Source organism: Amblyomma mixtum, chromosome 8 (assembly GCF_055824585.1).
Source record: "Amblyomma mixtum isolate Tamu chromosome 8, ASM5582458v1, whole genome shotgun sequence".
In the NCBI taxonomy this organism is placed as follows: domain Eukaryota; kingdom Metazoa; phylum Arthropoda; class Arachnida; order Ixodida; family Ixodidae; genus Amblyomma; species Amblyomma mixtum.
This window is the reverse complement of record NC_143019.1, coordinates 131763681-131782651: the sequence shown is the minus strand read 5'-3', so window position 1 is coordinate 131782651 and position 18971 is coordinate 131763681. Positions and strand designations below refer to the sequence as shown.

General features: G+C 47.8%; 1 protein-coding gene and 1 pseudogene across 2 annotated transcripts in view; one reads left to right on the top strand and one right to left on the bottom strand.

Moving 5' to 3' along the window:
* The window catches only part of LOC149334468 (endothelin-converting enzyme 1-like), a 369834-nt gene that overhangs the window by 291884 nt on the left and 58979 nt on the right, over positions 1-18971 (top strand). For both annotated transcript variants that reach the window (XM_089555143.1, XM_089555142.1), the window contains exon 3: positions 16624-16818. In XM_089555143.1, coding sequence (XP_089411269.1) covers positions 16624-16818 — 195 coding nt within the window. The remainder of the gene's footprint in view (positions 1-16623; positions 16819-18971) is intronic.
* Positions 1118-12363, bottom strand: LOC149334470 (uncharacterized; annotated as a pseudogene).

Below are 18971 nucleotides of genomic sequence, written 5' to 3'. Positions count from 1 at the left end.
CGACATACTTGCACATCCAAGGATAGTGGCAGAGGTTTCCCAACTTTTTTTTAAAGATTTTACTATTGGCTATTTTTAAAGTCTCTTTCCTTTGAAATCACTAGGTAGTATAGCCAATGGTTTAGACACTCCACACCACCCACCACATTTTACTTAGGAGCATAGACCTTTGGGCTAGTTGGTTGATAGCAGACACGTACAAGCGCAAAAAATCACGGGCAGAGAAGAGACTTGGACAACACGAGCGCTTACTTCCAACTGAAGGTTTATTGACACACAAGCACAATTATATACACCTTGCTGCATGACGTCAAGCTGATAGGCCTGCCGACATCACGCGTGCGCTCCCAAAACCATTATTTCCTTTTTAGTCAGTGTGACAGCTGGTGCGGTGACGCACAGGAGGAAGGTAGGCAATTATCGAGACGGTAATCTTTCTGAACATTGTCATGATTGTGCTGAAAAGAATAAGAAACCATGTAAACCTGTATTCAGCCCATGCAAGATTGTGGCCAAGCATAGTTTTCAGGAAGTGAGAGAGATAATAGAGGCAGATTTGATTAGAAAAGCCGGTCCATCCTGCGTCAGCGCACCATCTGTCACACTGACTAAAAAGGACATAAAGTTTTTGGGAGCGGCAACGTGATGTCGGCAGGGCTATCAGTTTGACGTCATGCAGCAAGGTGTATATAATTGTGCTGGTGTATCAATAAACCTTCAGTTGGAAGTAAGCGCTCGTGTTGTTCAAGTCTCTTCTCTGTCCGTGTTTTTTTGCGCTTGTACGTGTCCACATTTTACTTTTTTATGAAAATCTTCAAAGAACTTTTTTACACCTTGCTTTCGGCGCATGATGGCCTTAGCTGCATATGTTTCCTTAAAAACGACACAACCTGCAAGAGCCGCAACTCCATTGGCTCGACTGCACCTCGATCACTTGAACGCGTCGCCGCATGAATGTCCATGGTTCCCGTCTTTCCCCGGGCGACACGCATTAGAAGGACGATCGCGCGCTGGAGACGCGACGCTGGAGAGCGCGCGCCAACAAAGGAGATGTGTTCTCCTTGCACGATGCGTGTGCGGCGTGCGTTCGGATGTTAGTGGCGGAGATGATCGTGGATCACCGCACGAACGTCGTCCAGGATGAGCGGAACGTCGCTAGGAGGAAGCTGGTGTGCGCCGCGGTTGCAAGATTGTCGTCTTTTTCGTTGCCGGCGATGCCGCAGGGACCGGGTGCCCACTGCCCGCCCATGAATACTGCATCCGTGCTCTGCGGGACGCACAATCTCGGACTAGCGGTTAGAGGGTGCGCCGATTGTGTCGCAAGCCGCGCGCTCCGGTTGGCATACCTTTTCATCGCGATGGTAACTTTGCTTTACAATCACCAGATACCTCACAGTCTCGCAGTGCACGCCGTGTAATTATTTTAGCGTGTGCTTTAGAAGGTGACTCGAGTACGAAGCACAATATATCAAGAGACATGCAGCATGAATAATTGGCATGCACGAAGCTTGCTCAGTCCAGAAAGTTACGTTGATGGAGGCGTGGTCCCGTTCAAGGTCCACAAACTCCTCGCGAGATAGTGCATATCCTGTATAAATCCTTCCTTTATAGTTAAAATCCAACAAATGTCAAGAATCTATTCTTCAGATGCCGCTGACACGACGCCCGTCGTATGGCGAGGCGCAGTGCTGATCATGTACGAAACTTGCATAGCCGTACCGCCAGAGAAATTTGGCGCGAATTCTTGGACTCGGAAGCAGCTGCCACGACGCCGTGGGAAACAGACGACTCCACTCGCGTAGCCTCCTACTTGGCGTTGGCCAAGTAGAATGCTCTAGCCAACGTTTTTAGATTGTTGGCTCGAGCACTGCACTTGAAATCAGGGTTGCCGTTGGGCATATTTGAAAAAGAGACAGAACTGAAGCTAAATGTATCCAAATGTAGCCATTCCATTTAATCTTGGCATCAAATCTGTAGCTATGTATTAAAGAGCCTTTAATATAAGCAACCACGCCGCCGCGGTGGCTCAGTGGCTATGGTGCTCGGCTGTCGGCCCGAAAGACGCGGGTTCGATCCCGGTCGCGGCGGCTGAATTTCTTTGGAGGAGAAATTCGAGGCTCGTGTACTGTGCGATGTCAGTGCACGTTAAAGAACCCCAGGTGGTCGAAATTTCCGGAGCCCTCCACTACGGCGTTTCTCATAGCCTTAGTCGCTTTGGGACGTTAAACCCCATAAACCAAAACAAACCTAATATAAGCAACTTTGATTAATGAACTTTTAATAATATCATTCTGAATCAACACAGATACACAGAGTAAACAGCACAGAATTTTGCCTGTCCTGCTTGGCCTTCAAGCCTCAGGCATTTTGCAAATGAATAAATTAAATTTCAGTCGGCGCAGTTTACCTAGAGTAGACAGTGTTCTTGCCAGAGTAATTTCAGCGCATTCTATTCACCAACTCAGTAAGAACGTTGAACGATTATGCTGTTTTTTTTTTTTTTGAAGTCGTAGACCAAATTTGATTCGCAGAATCGCCATAAGCAAGTCCAGGTTAATTTTTTACTGATCTCCGTTTTCGTCAAGTTCACGCAAGAGAACACGCGCTCTGCATCAGCTTTAGAAATTGGAAAGGTCAAAATTTTCAGTTCTCCTTGCGCCAGGTCTAGAAAAGGGCATACGCCGCAAGTGCGCTTGTACGATGCCGCTGCGTGCCAGATAGTCAAAGTTGATGCGCGATCAAGTGCACCGCTACCTCTCTGCGGCTGGCGTATTTCCGACTCCAGTTCGATGGAGGAACATCCAAAAAAATGCGGCGGTAACATAATTATTCATTCGCGGCTCTTAGCGCTTTGTATGCCATCTGGACTGATGGCACACAATTTCCGAAGTGCAGAGCAGGCATTTGGAAGTCGCTGCTGGATCCCCATCGCAATTTTGGAAACAGCGCTTCCTCATGGCCCCCTGGTTTTCAGTAGGGACTAGTGAAATATCTGAAGACGTCATTTAGGTCCGCTGCCTGTGGTTGGGGAAAAATAACATTCATTTTCACCAGGTCTAGCGACAGCCGACTTGCCGTTGTGTTCCTGTTCAAAACTGATGGATTCAAAATCCGTCTAAGAACTCCGAAATACAAGTTTTCTAGCTCCTGAAAGACGGCCAGTGGGTCAGTTGTGTTTGTTTGGAACGTTTTGTTCACGCGCCTCACGCTACAGGAAACTGAGACAAGAAACACGAGGTAAGCATAATTTTTTCTGCGCCGATACATCGGTACCAAAATGCCCATGTTGTAGTAGCGATATTCTGCTTTCTCAAAGAGCTCTCCGTGAGACTGGTACTGCGCCAAAATTCTATCTATAGAGCCCACAATAGCAAGCCATCTCGTCTGCTAAAGAGGCAGAATCTTGGGCGGTAGCTTTGCACTTTCATCTTCTACTTACATGCTGGCATACAGCCTCTTAGAAGTATCTAGCCGGCAGCTGTTGCGTTGAAAATAGTTGCAGGTTTCTCGCACTAATACCTGAACCGCAGAGGGAATCGCCTCCATCGGCTTGGACGCCACAAGGTCGAAGTCGTGGCAAGGGCATTTTACCAGAATCAAGTCCTTGTCCTTACTAAGACGACTGAACAGAGAATTGTGTTTGCCGCACATGGCATTTTCACCATCGGTGCAGAGCCCGAGACAATTGTTGGTCGATAGGCCATGCTTGGCAACGTCTTCGATATCATGTGAGGCGTTTCTACCGTTTCATCGGACAGCTCTACGATATCAAGAAGGGTGGTTGCAATCTTGTGTTCTGCTAAATTCAGAAACCGTACAACCATTCACTGTTGTCGTGGATACATCAGTTGATTCATCCATCATTAGGGAATTGCTGAAGCTATTCAGTTGTGCAGGAAAACAACATTTGTAATAAAAGCTGTGCAGTTTATTCTGTGCAGATCAAAATCATCGAATTCGGAATGCAGAATCTCGCCAAGCTCGTCGACAGCATTTATAGAAGCGTGCACAGCAGTGTAAAAAGCGATCAACTGTCGGCGAGCCTTTTCATACCATATGATGCTAGAAGCTGCGGCAGTTTTTGTTGCGAACTTGGCATCACTGCGAGCTCGCGGTGTTTCGTGGTTTTGGCGTGCTTCAACAGATCACTCTAGTGGGGTAGAATGTTGAAATCGCAGTACTAGCAGTGAGAAGTTCTTCCGCTGCCACTTGACGAAATCCATCCTGTAAAGCATGGTAAAATGCGCATGAGATGCTAAGCGACGTGCGACTAAACGCCTAAAGAATAGCTTCAATTTAGATTACCGCTCGGTTTCTTGTCCTTTCTCCATTCTTCTCGAAACGCGCGCTTTGCCCTTGCGTCCTTTTCCACAGCAGACGGCGGTCTCGGCACGACGAAGGCATAAAACAGAAGCTTTGTCGCCTTGCGTTACACAAGTGTTATTTCGCCGGTACCGCGATGCCTGATCTTCTCCTGGCGTCACGCCGTTCACACGGCTGCACCTAGGCGCACGGTTTCTGATGATTGATCCTAGCGGAGAAAGTACTTTAGATGAGTGTTGTTTTCCCCAGATGGCGCACAGCGTCCGCGCGGGCTTTGCTTCGACATGCGCCCGTCACCCAGAGTCCGCGCCTCTGCGCACCATCCACCCTGGCACCGCCGGCGCAGAGCGCATGTGCGGAGAGAACGCGCGCGCATCGAGGCGATCAGGAGCGCTAAGCTTGGAAATAATCGTTCTTCTTTGTGCTTGCTTGCTATTGAATACGGAATTACTAAAAAAATTGTTAGTAAATGCGCCAAAATACAACTGTAAAGTAGCCAGAAAATAGCCAGGGACCCCATTTGAAATTTTCATCGATAGACGGGGTCATAAAGTAGCAAATCTGGCGCAAAGTAGCCACCAACGGCAACTCTGCTTGTACTTCCAGCGCATGCTAGCACCGCGAACAGCTTTGGGGCCGCGGCGGCCAGACGCCGTGAGAAGCAGAGAGCACGCGAAGCTTTCGTCGCATCCTTCTGTTCATTTTATTATCTGTTTTACCTTCATACCACAAAGACAGTGTAACTCCTCCCCTCTCTACTTGCTTGCGCGAGCTCACTACCACTATGCGGGCGCCAAACCTACCTTCTCTGCGTGTGTAAGCGAAGAAGTCGTGGCTGCGTGACGCCAACGAAGGGTGGCTTCCTGGCAACGGACAGGACGCAGCAAGAGACACACACACACACAGGCGTAATGTGTTTGTGTCTCTTGCTGCGTCCTGTCTGTTGTGTGGGCAAAACATTTCCATAAGTACATCAGAAAAATTCGTCACGCGTATTTCTGGGCAACCGTGTCTTAGAGATTATTTGTCTTTTGCCTCTTTTGATGATGGCAACGTGTTCACTAGTCTGTGTCATTCTGCGCGCTTTAACTCAAACGTGGCTTTCCAACTAGCCCAGACCAATTCCTTAATGCGAGATTTATTGCCCTGCCCGCGACAATCGAAAGAGGCAGCAAGCCGTTGTTTCATGGCAACTGGACGAGGCGGTTCCGCGCAGCGAGTAAGGAGGAATGCCCCGACTCCTCTTTGTTAGTTTAGCCGGGCGGGGACAATAGGCTTCAAAAGAAGTATTTATCAGGGGCTGATTTTTTGAGGTCTATATGCGAATCAGTCGCTTTTAATAATTTCTCTTGATGTTTGTAAAGAAAAAAATTATTTCGTTAAATATGTGCTCGAATAAAGCTACTTGCCACTACGAATTCGCAAGACGTCGTCGCATAGCATCATCAATCCACGTGCAGTCAGTACCATCCAGAGGGAAACGCAACCATCCCCATTATTTTGCTGCGGTACAAGCCACTATGGGAAGCAGTTCAGAAAATATGACGATTTGGTTTCAGACGTGCCGTCAGCATTTGACTCCACAGCAGTGAGGGAACGGACCGGTGGGAGAAAAAAATTGCCATTACTATGTGTAACTTTTCACATATGGCACCGTAATAACACAAAGGCACCTAAGAGAATGTTGGAAAAGTGGATGCTAACTACGCAAAAATATTATACTTGGCAGGTCATCCTGCACGCTGCATTCATGCCCGAGAAACTTGGAGCCATGTGAACAGTCCTTGCGTTCAAAACAACAAAAGTAGCATAATTATGTGGAATTTGGTTACCCTGATGGAGTCTACGTTATCACCATCAAGGAAGAACAAATAACCACTGTCCTTTTTTCAGTGCAGCCAGTCGCTGGGGAACAGAGCAGTCCGTCAAAACTTTTTCGATTGCGGTCTGGTGTGCATAAACACTCTCAGAAGTGCTTGAATGCTATTGCCACGAGAGATATAGCCATGTATTGCCTATCTGCAGTTCAGTCGTATTATTACAGCCGCCACGAAACCGCATACAAACCACGCCACACGCATAGCACGCAGTGCGCGACCAGCGCATGGGACCCAACAAGTCGCTGCCAGGGGGAAACGGCTGCGCGGGATGGTAAAAAGGGTGTCCCGATTCTGAAAGCGGAGACCAGCGGGCATCCGGGCACCCTAACCAACTTGGGAAGGGTAAAAGGAGAGGGACAGGCGGCCAGCGAAACCGCCAGAGCAGCAGGCACTGCTTTCAATGAGGGGCTACTGCTACACATACTCGCAGTCGTAAAATGAAGACATGTCCCATAGAGACCGAATAAAATTAATTACTTTTGTGCTGTCAGACTCACCTACAAACACTAATGAAAACCAACCATATTCCATTACTTGAAGTATGCAGAAAAATTTCCCGTCTGTTGTTTATGCATAACCTTTTAACACATAAACTAAACATACCCCGCCCTGTAATTCTCAAACAATTGTCGCGCCGAACACACCATTCACGAATTCATTTGCTGGAACCCATTTTTGCAAAGACTGACTCATTCAAGCACAGTTTTTTTCCCACGGACTGTTTCCGACTGGAACTCTCTTCTCGAGGCCATTTTCCAGTCCTCAAATTTTAGTAAAGTTCTTGAGAAGCATTTTCTCGCGTGAATGAGCGTTGTATTTCGTTATTCTGCTCATTGTTTGTAACCCCATGTATTTTCTTAGTATTTTTCCTTTTAAATGCCTTGTATAGCCCCTCCTGCATGGGCCAATCTATTGGCCTGCAGTATTATGAAATAAATAAATAAATTTAGCTGCCATTTAGCCATAATATGCTGTCAATTAGCCTTCAAATTACTGTATTAGTACACGATAATCTGAAGGCTAAAGGGCAGGAAACCTGCAACAAACTGCACTCCGTAAAGCCCGTGCTAGGTGAACGGAGAAGCCTGTAGTCACCGGGAACGTTTCATAGAAGTCATTTTATGCCATCACCGTATTGTGCATGCACACCTTGCACAGCACTTCCTGCTAACAAAAGAATACGAACCTGGCCGTGAAAAATGTTTGGATGAACTTACAGCAAACCACATCTTATTGTCATGCACAAATCTTGAATCACCGATAACAAAAATATTTTACTCCATTTTACAAAAAACATTTGTTTTCATTCGGTCTTGATTTTAGGTCAAGATGAACTTTTTGCTATGACATGCGTTTTTGGCCTTCTAAGGGCAGCAGCTGTCCCTGAAAAGCTATAAATTCTGACCCTGTGTCTTGCTGCATATGGTGTTACAGCGTAGCCACTCTCTTATTCCTGAGAAGAAGGATGAAGTTTTAGCTGATTGCTTGGGAGCCTTAAGGTCTTTGCTCCGCCGAGGATGTTCGCTGAGGTTACCCGACCTTCTTTACAGCTTGTACTATTAGTCTTTACTAAAATTGCTTCCGTTGGTCATCACTAGGTCTTGCAACTAACTTTTTTGGCACTCTACACCACTGTTATTTTTTGCACACTTTAACAAATAATGCAGGAAACAATTACACCTTGAGCTCGGCGCATGATGCCCTGAGCCGCTTATGCGTCACGAAACCCCACACAACAACATCTTAGGTGAAAATGATGTGGTTGATTTTTCCTTCAGTTTTAAGTGTATAAAAGAGGCAAATGTTTCAACAAGAAACGGAATGAAAACAAAAAAAAGATCAAATAAGCAGATTTTCAACCCCGTGTCTGGCCCATGATAGCCTCAGTTGCTCATGTGCCATAAAACCCAACAAAACACAACTGAATTTATTGCGCTACAACTGATGACTACAGAGTCTCCGGCCCTGCAGGGATTCGCTACAGTTTGAAAATCTTGCTCGCTAACATTAAAATATCGTCCGCGCACATTGAAAAGGGCAGCCGCTGCTCTACGACCTTTTCGCCTAATCTGTGCGACAGAATATTGCCTAGATTTCTCTCCTGTAGCCTTCTTTCTATATTTATGATATAAATAATGAACAGCAGCTATGATAAAGCACCAACTTGCCTTAATTGGTTGCGTACCTCGAGAGTTGTACTTTTGTTTCCCTGTAGTTTCAAGTTTATCTCCGGCAGGAATTCAACTATCTCATGACGGATACCTTCGTATTTTAAGCGTGTTCCACACGAGTCCCCTGTTCATGTTGTCGTATGCGCTGCTTATGTGTAGGAAGGCTAGATAGAGAGGTCTGTTTTTCGCCTTTTTCATGTGCATTGGCCACCCGTCTGAACCTGGTAAAGTTTTACAAGTATCGTTTTGCTTTCAACCGATGCCAGCATCTTTGGTTTAACCGCCTGCACGGCCTTCCTGTGGATAACAGATGTTGTCGTAATCAGTCTCGAACATTTTATGTGTCTCCTATCTCCTTTCGCTTTATAAAGTGAATTAATTTTACTTTGCCGCCAGCTGTGCGAAATTAGCTGATTTGTTATAGAAGTCTCCAATGCTTTCATCAGCGCTTTCCTGCTTCCTTGACAAAGTTCGTTAGTCAGCTTGAAGGGATGTCGTCTATCGCCGAGGATGTGCGTTTAGGAATGTTTGCTGCCGCGTTATAAGTGGCTTTCGATTATGCTGTCCTGTGTTGCACCCTTGTTTGGGGCGATCGCCCTATCGTCGCTCCTAAATGACTGAGCTATAAGTAATGTAATCTACTTCACAGCGTCGTCTCCCTCCAAACATTTTTCCCACGCCATGTTGAATCCTTTCATGCTTTCTTGGATTCATTTTAACCAGCCAGCTTATATGTTTCCAGTTTTCTTGGCTCGTCTTTATTTGTGTCCTGAACTTCAGCCATCCAGAGATCACTGGACGGCTTTATTTACCGCTGCACGAGGACCTGTACTTCCAGTTTCTTTTTTCGACAAGATTCCTCTTTTTGGTCTATTTACTCTTTAGATAGCTACGCCTTATTTGTCTCCCTGTGCTCTCCTGAAGCCACCCGTCGTTCTTTGCTGGCCTCCTTAACTTGCTCACTTTAAGAGATTCGTGGCTTCCTCTTTACTTTCCTGCGGTTTGTCACTTTTACTCGCTTCATTTTCGTTGTTATGAATAGTTCTGATTATAATCCCAGTTTTTGATGAGGCCAGAGATACTAGCGGGGCTAGTATTTTGCTAGCTCTCACCAATTCCCTCAATGCTTCGTGGAGCGTTTTTCTAATGCTTTCCGAGTGCCTCCTGCTATTAGCGGTATTTTTTCGTCGTTTAATTTTGCGTTTGCCCTTTGTGTCTTTTCTGCAGTTCTCTTTTCATCAGGGCTTCGACCTGCAGACTAATACGTTTATGATCACTAACCAGAAAGTACTCCCCTTCTTCGTCTATCTACAGCACCGCTCCGAATGGCTGACTGCTTCTTTTGCTACAGCGCCTCCCATAAAGACTGGCTCCGTCTGTTGTTTTCTCCTCGATATAAAGTGGTCCATTCCTGCTGAGGGATTTGGCATATCGCCACTGTAAAACCTTCTAGAACAATGTGCATTCAACCCTAGGAGGCGCGTGCCCATAGCTCGAGACGGAGAAGAAGAAGCCAACCGTTCGCTCTGTTAGCAACGCTACTGTTCCGCTCCGTGTGCGAAGACAGCACGAAATACCAAGTACGCCTTCATATGTCGACCCAGGAGGCTAATAAGATAGACGGCACGGAGCTGAAGCGTTCGGCAGCCTCGGAGAGTGGGAAAAGCCGACAGCGTGGCTCAGTCCTTGGTGCCGTGGACTCGGCTGGCGGGGCTCCTGCGGAGGCGTCCTCTTCTTCCCAGCCTGTTCCGCCGGCGACGACCACGAAGGGCGACAGCAAGCAGCGACGCCATCGTCGGAAGCACAGCAAAGGCCGAACGCACAGTGCCGCGGAACTGGGCCTGTTGCCAGCGTCATCGCAGAGGCCCAATGCGGCTCGTTCGCCCTCGGCTTCCCCAGGAGACTCAGGCGTGGCGACCAGACAGGGCACCGCGGTGTCTGGTCAGGTGTCCTCGGTGAACCCGTCCTTGCTGGCCAAGCGGGATTCGTGCGTCGTGGGAAAACTACCGGCAGATGAGGCAAGTGGGCGCCCTCGTGCGTCGAAAATCATCTTTATTAATATGAGAGGATTTCGGCTGTCATCGCACAAAAATTTCTCGTAAAGAAATTTCCTGATGCCGTCATCGAGGTCGCGTGATCCCAATTCACCAAACAGAGAGCACCACAAAATTTTAAATTCCCCACGAAATTCCGTGATTGCCCGAAAGCCGAAGCTAGCAACTTGAACTTAGATTTGCGCGCAAACTGCCCACCCTTGTCAGAATTCATGCAGTTGCCAGCTGCCCACAGCGGCCCTGTTCATGAGCCTTATTGGAGCTATGGAAGACCAATTCGGTTTGGCGCGTCCCACAGGAGGCCGAATTTAAAGCGGTCACTTCCAGCGCAGTGGACATCGCTTAAAGGGGCCATGACAGCCCATTTTCGCGCATACCCTGCTTATTGCATATAATTCCCAACACGTTGAACTGCAATTACCCGAAGTTCCAGCTGATTCTGTGCGGTAGATACTCTTAAAATGAGTTTTTTTTTGTTTCTTTTGCGAGCTGCATGCTGGTCGGCCAACCTCGGATCATTCACGTCACAAGTGCATACCCGCCTCGCGTAGTCTGCTGCACGCTGTTCGCTGCGTTGAGATGCATGCTTGCACACCGTGGACAGTGATTTCTCGAAAAGTTTTTTTTTTTAGCTCAGCGAAACAATACGCATTTTTCTAGTTTTCTTTTCGGAAGCCTTAAGCTAGTACGCGAGCTTCGTGATCCTCGAGAAAACGGACTTGCTCGTGGCGCCTGTTTTCTGATTATGGAGGAAACATAAATAGGTGCACCCCTGCTTTATTATTTACACTTACATGCAGTTAAGCGCTCCCGTATGTGAAAAACGGCACCGGCTCGTAAAATATACTCAAATTATCACAACGTTGCACTAGGGTAAGCTTGTGGCACGAAAGGAGCAGAGAAAAGTGGCAAATGCGATTGCCTCCCCGCTGCATGTGTGTGTGTGTGTGTGTGTGTGTGTAAGTCGAACATGCATTTCTTTCGGCTCGTAGAATCCTTTTGCAGAACCAAGCCGCTAGCAGCAGCCAATGCGACTCGAATGTTTCACTGCCCGCACCGACGAATAGTCGCCGCCACCGAAATGAGCGCATCAAGACAATCGTTCATCATTTAGCATTTACTCTGCGTGCGCTCAGCCCCCCAAGAACGCGACGATTACGATTACTACAGCCCCGTACTGAGGTTGTTTACATAGCTTTGCTCAAGCAGTACTCATCCTTTTCTTGGCATGACGCAATTTCGAATATCCATATCTTAAATATTATCTTCTTTTGCTCAGAAAATGTAGTTTGACTCGTTCACACACTATAACATTTTATTAAGAGCCAATGCTGCTACCGCCTGCTTGGGAAACGTTTCGCGTACGTACGGCGCTTGCTAATTACATCTGCCTCCTCCGATGTCACCAATACTTGATTTTAAATCGCTTTACCTTAAAATACGTTTGGCACCACTTGCATTAAAGAAAACAGCCAAATCTGTTGTCCACGGTCGACGCCGACGACTGCTGCCTGCTGCCGACCTTCAACACACGTGCTCTGCAGACCGGGTCACATCGGCGATTCTGCCTTAGTGTACGGGCATCCTGCAATGTAGGCAGTCGTCATTTTAAAGTCACTGTAGCCAAAACTACGCTCGACGGCTATTTGCATGCGCTAAAACTTGTGAATTCACTCTCCGCAACCGCCGAAATCGCACACACGAATCCTGTGGACTCGCTAGGCCTCGCCATAAAAGGGGCAAGGCACCGGCAGTCTACCGTCAACCGAAATTTAAGAACCTGGCAAAAGTTCACCGAAGCTCACTCTTTACACTACTACGATACGCGGTCGTTGGTCGTGCTGGCGGCGCTGTCGGTTCCAGAGTGACATACCGATGCGTCAGCGACGGCGTCTGCACACCGACCAGCCCACCGACTGTCGATCGGCGTCGCATCGGCCTAGTGGGACCGGATCCTACCGGAAAACTACGTTTCTGTTATTGCTTTTGCGGCACTAGTCACTCATATATGAGGGACGGCTGCTACTGCGATCAGCCGCGAAAGTACAGGAGACAAGAGACCTCGCTGCCCTCATTGCATCAACGATAGCAGACGACGTTGCTCCGTGTATGTCCTAGTGACGTCACGAGACCATTCAATACGGCGGTGGCTGCCGGTGGGAGGAGTTTCCTGGTCTCAACTCCGATCGCATTTTTTCGAATATACAGTGCGCCCTGGGCGCTCAAATTTCGTAACTTGAATCAGAGGCTCTTGCATTAATTACTGATGTACGAAATCGCAATGTGAAGAACGACCCTGTCGTGGCCCTTAAGAGCTTCACCGCTCCGCAAGGAGGGGTATGAGGACACCCCGCTATCTTGAAATGCGATTTAGAGGGTCGCCTCAAAATTGATTATTTCATTATACCGCAGTAGAGATCAGCGCACCAAAAACAAAATGTTATTCTATTCGTACCGGTGGAGAGGAAAGTAAACTAATTTGGATGTCTATTTTTTAAACTCTAAAAAGGTCAGAACGTCAGCAGTTGTTTATAGAGAGCGTTTAACCTCGGCGCTCGTGTGGACCTTTTCTTTAAAAATTTGGCAAGGGCCTGTGTAATTATTTGTAGACTGCAACAGGTGATTGCACCGAAACTGAAACTTATGCGCAACCCCGGAGGGGTATCTGTCACACATATATGTTGGTGAGCTGCGACACGACGGGTTCCCGAGCGTGCGCAGCGACATCCCCGCAGGTGACGATGGCGAGCAGTGCGTCACCACAGACCCGAGCACCCTCGCTTAGCCGTGTGTGGCTCGGACGTGTCCGGGGAAGAGGGGATATTGGCGGTTTAGGCCATGCCGAGCGTTTGTACCCTTAAGGCCCCTTGGCGGAGGCAACACACCACTTTGGCCCCAGCTTCTTGTAGACGGCACCTCCGGCCTGATCTGGCCGGGAGAAATCGCCAGTCTCCTTTTCCTATCCTCCCCTGTATATTTCCTATCTATTTCTTAAAACTCTCTTGTCTTCTGTTCACTTCTTGGTTTTCCTTTTTTTTTTCTGGTGGCGAGGGTTAATCATGTATGGCAACTACATAGAGTTGCGTCGTACTTGGTTATCGTTGCAGTGATGGCGTAGAGGGAGAGCATATGCCTTGCGTGTAAGATGACCGATGTTCGAATCCACGTCCTGAGCAAGCCTCCGCTGGGTTTTTAAAAAAAACGCCCGTGTGTTGATGGAACAGTATAATCCGCCCTGGGGTGCGGGCTGATCACGGTGACCAGAACCGACAACGCACATCCTCACCACAACAGGATCTCATCATATTGGTGGAGTACTTGTCCGCAACCTTCTATGAACAAACCCATTAAGCCTCGACCCTCAGTCTCCAGCGGCTGGGGAGCAACTGACCAATACGGCGGTCAGACCTGTGATGCTGCGGAGGGTGCTAAGAATCTGGCTGCGGATAGGTGGCCATTGGAAACTGAACCTGGCAACGTTTATCGCTAGAACCTTATCTATTGAGGCAAGAATAACAGTGCTAATAGTGCAAATAGAGACTATTGAAGAGGATATCATAGGGCTTATTGATGTTTGCAGGACAGACGAAACATATGTACTGAAAAGGCCGTGGACTATGCCATCACAGATTAGTGACAGACGAAAACTAGGTTTATGATTTCTAATCGATGATAATATAGTTGGCAACATAGAGCAGTTGTAACGGTATTCACGAGAGGGTGACAGGTATCGTAATTAGAGGTTGAAATTGAAGGCAGTACGGTACTACGCGCCTACACCTAGCTGTAATGACCAGATGGTAGGCAGCTTCTATGAGGACATGGAATTGGCTGTGAACAATTCCATGTTCACAGTTAATGTGAACATGACTGTGAACATTAGCTCACAGCCAATGTTCACAGCTCATCAGTGTACTAATGAGCGATTGAATTCGCTCACCAGTACACTGTACTGATGAGCGACTTCAATGCGAAGGCTGGGGAGAAGCAGGCCGTAGATCAGGTGGCAGGCGACCATGGAATAGACTTATGGAGTAGCAGGGGGAGTTGTTTGTGGTGTTTGCAGAGAGAAATAGCTTACGGAGTATGGATGCCTTCTGCAAAAACAGGAAATGGACATGGAAGAGCCCCAGTGGGGAGACTAAAAATTAAAGCGACGTCATACTATGCGCTCACCCTGGCATCGTGCAGAATGTAAAGGTCCCCGGTACGGTGCGTTGTAGACACTATAGGACCGTAAGGTCTAGAATTGGCCTAGGCTTAATGTCCGTACAGCCCCCGTCAAAAGTATACAGCCCAAGGGGTTTGCTTGCGAGACCTGCAGCGTGCCTCGTTATGTACCCTCAGCTACCATAATCTCTCAAAAGGTGAATGGTTTCGAGTCCTCAATCCTCCCAAGCTTTGGAGTGCTACATGTGCCAGGGAGCCCCGCTAAACAGCTTACAAGCAAGCCCCTTGGGCTGTATACTTCCGACGGGGGCTGTACGTAGGAACTAGTGAAGCGGAAGACTATTAACTACTTAGCGATTAGAGGAAAAGTGGAGGAAATCATGAGATCGTGGCAGAACAGATATTCAGCTTTAACTGGGTATAACGAGCTTAACTTTGAACCAATCAACAATAATCTCACAGCTATCATTACGATTTGTGCAGCTCTCTAACAGAATGCAGCCATTGCCGCGAAATCCTTGCGTGCTTCGCAGACGAACCTTTGTGTGGTGCGCTTCCTAACGCTCGGCGACCATAAACGAAGAGTAGTTGAACCTAATGAATAACTGAAGGAACGATGACGCCTCTCATCTGGCGCGTCGGTAACCAAGTCAGAAGTGGTGGAGATAAAAACAAAACGGAATGGTCGGCAGCGCTTATCAAGGCTCCTAATATGGGCGGCCGCATTTTTTACGATAACTAGAGAATTTATTGCGTCCAACGATTAAGAAAAAGATAACGCAGGCCGCGGTCTAAGGTGAGCGCTGAGACTCCCTAGCAGGGGAAATAACCAAAGGCAGTTCGAATTGGGCGCCGCAGTCATGCTGGTAAACCAATATACTGCGCCCCAACCTCAGGGAGAATGAGTTGTTTAGATTTGTCTTGGTTCACTATCGGCTTTTAGCGATATTAAATGGCATGTTTTAGGCGATCGATATGGAAGCCATCACCTCCCCGTCATAATAAGCCTGTTAATCTCGCCAACGGTCATCGCGAAAAAAACCACGGCACTCGAAGTTACATTTAGCTAACTGGGCATTGTTTAGAGAAAAAACCAGCTTAGAGAAAATAATTTGGGAAAATCTTAGCATAGATGAAATCAGTGAAATGTACACAACATGCATCCTTACTGCGGCAGATCTATCACTTCAAAAATCCCCAGGAGTGGTGCGCCAGAACCACAAACTGTAACATACACGAGAACGTGAGGCGGCAAAAAGCAACAAGATTAAGCATCGTGAGAGTCGGAGACACCCAACGCACGAAAACCTTATAATCTTCAAAAATGCGAGAGAACAAACACTGTCAATTCTGCGCAATGCCGAAAAAACTTCATGGCAAGTTTATGTAACGTTCAGGTTGGCGCGCTATACTTAAGCACGAGGACTAGTTACAAAAAACAGGACAAGACAGGTACGGACCTGAAGATGACATACCAACTAGCCGCGATTTGAGCAGTGCTGATGTACCATCTATCAACAGCTCAACCGCATCCGAAAAAAATGCCGAGACAGCCCAGACAGTGGCTAAAGGACGGTACTTTGTTTTGTACGGTGTCTCCGAAGTTGCCTGTTTCCATAATCTCACAAATTTCTCTTCTCAGACCTGGACATAGCAAGCGGGCCATGTCCTCTGGCTCGGTTCGACGCAAAGCCTAGCATATAACTATTCTAGAGCTCCAATACTCTATACACAGTTGCATTAAGGGCTCCTTAGGTGTCGCTATATTGCTCGCTTAACTATTGTGTGAGCCGAGCACTAGCACGAAGGAAACTGCAGCGGAACCGGTTTGCGCCAGTGCAGCTAGAGGCGCATCGACATCTACCTCACCGCATGCCTACATTTATACGTTCTTGCTTAACTGGACCCCCAATGTTGCCACACACTGGCCGCCCGGAACTGCACACACATGTCTCGTAGGGTGCAGTTTAGAGGTGAAGGGCCCCTCCCTTTCTCTGCTCATGAATGATGTTCTCTGCCTCGTAGGTGGCCTCCGCTCCTAGGGCGACTACGGAGCAGTCCCAGACCGTGAACGTCGGTGGGACATCGAGACGCTCCGTGGTGTCGAAGACCTCAAGCTTGGCGTCAGTGACCTCGAGCCAACGGAGCTTAACGGAATCGATTAAGGCGCTAAACAACCTGCTGCTGGATGCCCCTGGAGATGCCGCCGTCTCTGTCACGGTGAGCTTGAGCATTGGCCGCGAGATGCGCGGTAGCGGAGGTGTGCTGTAGTCCCGCTATTATCAGAGAGGTGATGCTTGGCACCATTAGGCTGGGCCAGTAATAAGGCGGCTTCCATATATTCACACCTTGTTTCGACGGGCAGAATACCAGGTCTTGATCTAGCCAGCTCCACCGTCGCCTTAGCGGTGAGGCGCCCGGCGCGCACACCAGCTGCGTGCTCTGACGTCACTCCGCGCATGCGCACAGCTGACGGAGCATGGTGCCACGGCTCAGCGTGCAGCCACGCTGACCTCGCGAAACGGCTGGCGTAGTGTAGCTCACGCTAGAAAATCTCCTAATTAACATTTTACCTTTACCAGTTAGGTGTTGGCTATCCTTTACAAATTATAGTGGTTGGTTAAATTCTGCAAACTTCTACCTTACTCGTAATGTGAATGTGGTCTATTGTCGAGTGGCCTTTACGAAAGCTTGCCTGATTATTTGGCTGATCATCCGTTCCCTTACGGCGCGTTTCAGGTGTCCACTGAGATATCTGAGACACTGCCTCCGTCCTTTCCTCAAAACCACTTTTGACTTTTCATTGAAGTCTAGGGTTGCCCGGACTCTATCAGCGATTACCTTAGGAAGTACCTTATTTGCAAGGGACAATAAACTGAGGGGTCTCTAATCTTCCAGGCCCTTGCCGTCTCCTTTCTTATGGATTAAGATGATGTTAGCGTTCTGCCAAGCTTCTGGTGAGCTGGAGGTCATAAGGCATTGTGCAAACAGGCGGGCATGTTTTTCTAGCACAATTTTACCGTGTGTCCTTGAACAGATCTCCTGTTACCGGATCCTCACCAGCTGCTTTTCCCATTTGCATTGCTCTTAAAGGGAAGCTGAAATGATTTTTTGAGAATTCGAGGTTATTCAAGAATTCTAATCTATCAAGCTTCTAGATTTAAAATGGTGAGAAAATCGTCGATTAAAACCGCGACAATGTGTAGGCTTCTCCTCACTACGCTAGAGGTGTGCGAGGAAACTCGTCAGTGACGTCATTGTTGCCGAAATTTTAGCGCTATTGTCCTCAGCGCTATTTTAATATTGTCAGATGGCGCCAGACTAGGCGCTAGGCGGACGCCTCGTTTCTGGTCGGCGGGGACCTCGCTCCGCCGAAGGGATTCCCAGGCTGCTCTACTTTTAATATTGTCCTCAGCGCCCGGGGATCCGGGGCATTACCAAATTGTGATCGAGGGTCCCCTTAGCTCCGCATGTCTTATATTTATCATCTTTTTTATCTTCTAACTGGGTTTGAAATACCCAGACGGGGTGTGCGAAATTTTCGGCCGGTAATCGTCGCCAGGCGATGGCCTCTGTATTCTTTAAGCTTGGATCTGGTGGTGGCATGAGACGCCTGCCTAACCTGTAATGCATGGCGACTTCCGCGTACGTTTGCAAACGATCGTCCATCCCCTGGTAGTCGGCTTGCTCTACAGTTGCCCGGAAGTAGAGATCTCGGGCTAACACGTGGGCCGCCTCGTTAGCGGGGACGGATGTCTGTGCTAGGACTCAAATTAAGATGATCTCGCGATAAATTTTTGCTGCGGACAGAATTCGAGCCGTTTCTGGCGAGACCCTGCCCTTTCCGATGTCCCAGATTCCAGTTTTGCTGTCGCTAAGAATCAAACTAGTCTTGGTTAAGAAGAACTCTAGTTTGGGCTAGTTGGTTCATGATTCAACAGGAAAATGGCGCAAAAGACGTGGACAAAAAGACAAACACGACAGGACCAGCGCCAACTTACAACTGAATTTTATTTCGCACCAAACCCGCCTTTATGTAGGCCAACACGCCCTAACATCCGTGTAATCACGCACAGGCAGTAGAAAAGATCACTGTAAGATATCTAACACATGAAGCGCGACAGCAACCACGTAACATAATATCATGGCTAAAAAACCCAACAAAAGTATAGCAAACAACACTAAAACGATCATGGCCAAGCAACTCTTAAACACCAAAAACGATACACACTCATGAGTGATACGAGATGACCAACAAGAAACGTGGAAAAAAAGGTGAAGAATGAGGCGTTAATACCAAAGCAGTGTCAAAGGTAAAAAAAAAAAGGTTGAAAAGGATGAAGAGTGCAAACCTTAAAATTGGAAACGAAAAA